The 2,350-nt window shown below is 35.7% G+C and overlaps 1 protein-coding gene across 1 annotated transcript; it reads right to left on the bottom strand.

Moving 5' to 3' along the window:
• Positions 1-1,400: 1,400 nt before the first annotated feature.
• On the bottom strand, positions 1,401-2,075 carry LOC136989197 (uncharacterized). Its single transcript, XM_067287283.1, has one exon. It carries the CDS (start codon positions 2,073-2,075, stop codon positions 1,401-1,403), a length of 675 nt encoding a protein of 224 aa, XP_067143384.1.
• Positions 2,076-2,350: the final 275 nt, after the last annotated feature.

The raw sequence follows: 2,350 nt of genomic DNA, 5'->3' as shown, positions 1-2,350 counted from the left end.
TGAAAACAAATTAAAACTTTTTCTTGTCTTCGGACCGAAATTGTCTTGCATGGAAACGGATGCATTGAATTCGAAAATGACCACAAAAATGCTTTATCAGGCAAGGTTTAGATGTTATACAGTAGCTATATTTCAGTAAACATGTTTATTTTTGTTATTATCTATTTATAAAATCTGTATTCAAAAATAATTTTCAGTAATAATAAACTTTTGTTTACGTGATTACATCTGTTATTATAGAATCGACTAATAACTTTAAAAATAATTTTTATTTTTTTGTTTTGGTTATTAATAATAAAAAATGTTTACTAAAAACCAAATTTAGAAAAATTTTAATCATTTAGCAGCTTTCTGTAGACATGAAGAGCAGTAAAGTCATGTGAGATTCAAATTTAATATAATTTTTTCAATTATTTAAAAGCGTATAGACGTTGACGTTTACTGAAAATTACAAAACTATCATCATTATAATAATGTATAGTGATATTATTACAAGTTTATTTTATTTAAATTCAAATATTTTCTTAGGGTCATCTTTGTTGTATTACTACCAACTTCAGTTTTATGCTCATCAGGTAAATCTTTTTTGTTTTATTTTATTCAGAAAATTATGTAATCTATTACCGTTACAATTTATAATATACGAGGGGCGTTCACAAAGTATCGGGCCTTTATTTTTCCTGCGTAAACCATTGACGAGCACTCGCTACACGTCCTCACTCATAGCCGATTGCCAAGGAGTGACGCTTCCTACACGCGATAAAAAATTCAGGACTGTTCGTGACTGTCTTCTCCATATCTCCACCGAAGGAGGCCTCCTGCGCGTCATTGGTTTACGCGGGAAAAATAAAGGTCTGATACTTTTTGAACACCCCTCATATAAAATAGATTATAAAATACTTTTATCTCTGAAAATTTTATAAAATATATAACTTCTTCCAACATTATTTACAGTCGAGTCCGCATAAGTCGTCAGCCGGATAATTCGACACCGTAGGTTAATTAGTAAATTTTGTTACGTTAATGTCGCATGCTAGGATATCTATATTCTCAATTAATCTAATCGTTTAACAACATAACAACTTTATTGTCAACTATAAAGGTTTCACCAGTCTACATGAAAGGTAACAAGCACACCTCGTGGTTCAAAGGTACAAAAGCGCCCTCTCAGCGCAGAGATGTGCCCGCCGCCCTCCTATAGCCAAATTATAACCACGACAGATTCCCTGTCTAATTTGGCCATGGATTGGGTGCGGCGTTCACATATACAAAAAATTGTCTTTGACGAACAGATTTAACTTCGGTCGGCTTAACGGTTTTGTGAAGGCGTCGGCTACGTTTTCTTCAGTCTTTATATGTTTAAGTTGAAATGTTCCTCCTTCTATCTGTTGACTTAGATATTATGCCAGTCTAATTAAATGGTTTGAGTTGTTACTCGTGTAGCCTGACTTTGCTATGGAGATCGCAGATTGGTTGTCACATAGCAATTGGATTATTCCCAATTTCCCAAACAGTTCTTCCAGAAAGAATTTAACCCAAATCCCTTTTTTGGCGCAGCTTCCTAAAGCGTATAGTTCGGCGTCGCAAGTCGAAAGAGGGGTAACTAATTGCTGCTTCGAAGTCCAACTTAATATGTTCTTTCCTATCGAGTATACGTATCCCGTTATACTCTTTTCTGGGGGGTTCCTCCAGCTGGCGTCAGAGAGGCCTTTGACATCTAGTCTGTCTGGTGTGAAGCGCAGTCCTGTCGATTGTGTTCCATTCAGATATCTGAGTACGCCCTTTAATGCAGTCAAGTGAATATTTCTTGGATCTCTGGTATATTTTGAGAGCAGGGTTACTGCACACGCTATATCGGGTCTCGTGCGCGTTGCCAGGAACATCAACGAGCCTAGCATTTCTTGGTATAACTTCTGATCACACGGTTTCGAGTCGTTATATTTTTCCAGTTTAACGTCTCGATCAAGTGGGGTACTTCTTGGCTTGCAGTCTTGCATTGAGTATTTCTCTAGTATGCACTTTACGTAATTTTGTTGTTTGATTACTATTTCTCCTTTTCCTTTTATTATTTCCATGCCTAGAATATTCTTCGTGTCTGGACTTTCTTTGACCTTGAATTTTTTTCGTAGTTTTTCTAGTAGTTCCTGTAAGATCTTCCTGTCAGTAGATATAGTTATTATATCATCTACATGTATTCCCAGGATAACTTTTCTAGTGCCTAGTTTATAGATGTACACACACTTGTCAGTTTGAAAGTTCTTTGCACCGATCTCTATTAGATATTTGTTGAGTGTTTGATACCAGATTCGGCCACTCTGCTTTAATCCATATATGGCTTGATTCAATTTGC

This window comes from Centruroides vittatus, unplaced genomic scaffold, assembly GCF_030686945.1.
Source record: "Centruroides vittatus isolate TY-2023 unplaced genomic scaffold, ASM3068694v2 scaffold_450, whole genome shotgun sequence".
Taxonomy (NCBI): Eukaryota; Metazoa; Arthropoda; class Arachnida; order Scorpiones; family Buthidae; genus Centruroides; species Centruroides vittatus.
The sequence above is the reverse complement of the archived record's forward strand: the minus strand, read 5'-3'. Positions and strand labels throughout refer to the sequence as shown.

Coding starts and splice junctions, on each gene's coding strand:
- LOC136989197 (XM_067287283.1), bottom strand. CDS start 2,075: ATGGAAATAATAAAAGGAAAAGGAGAAATAGTAATCAAACAACAAAAT.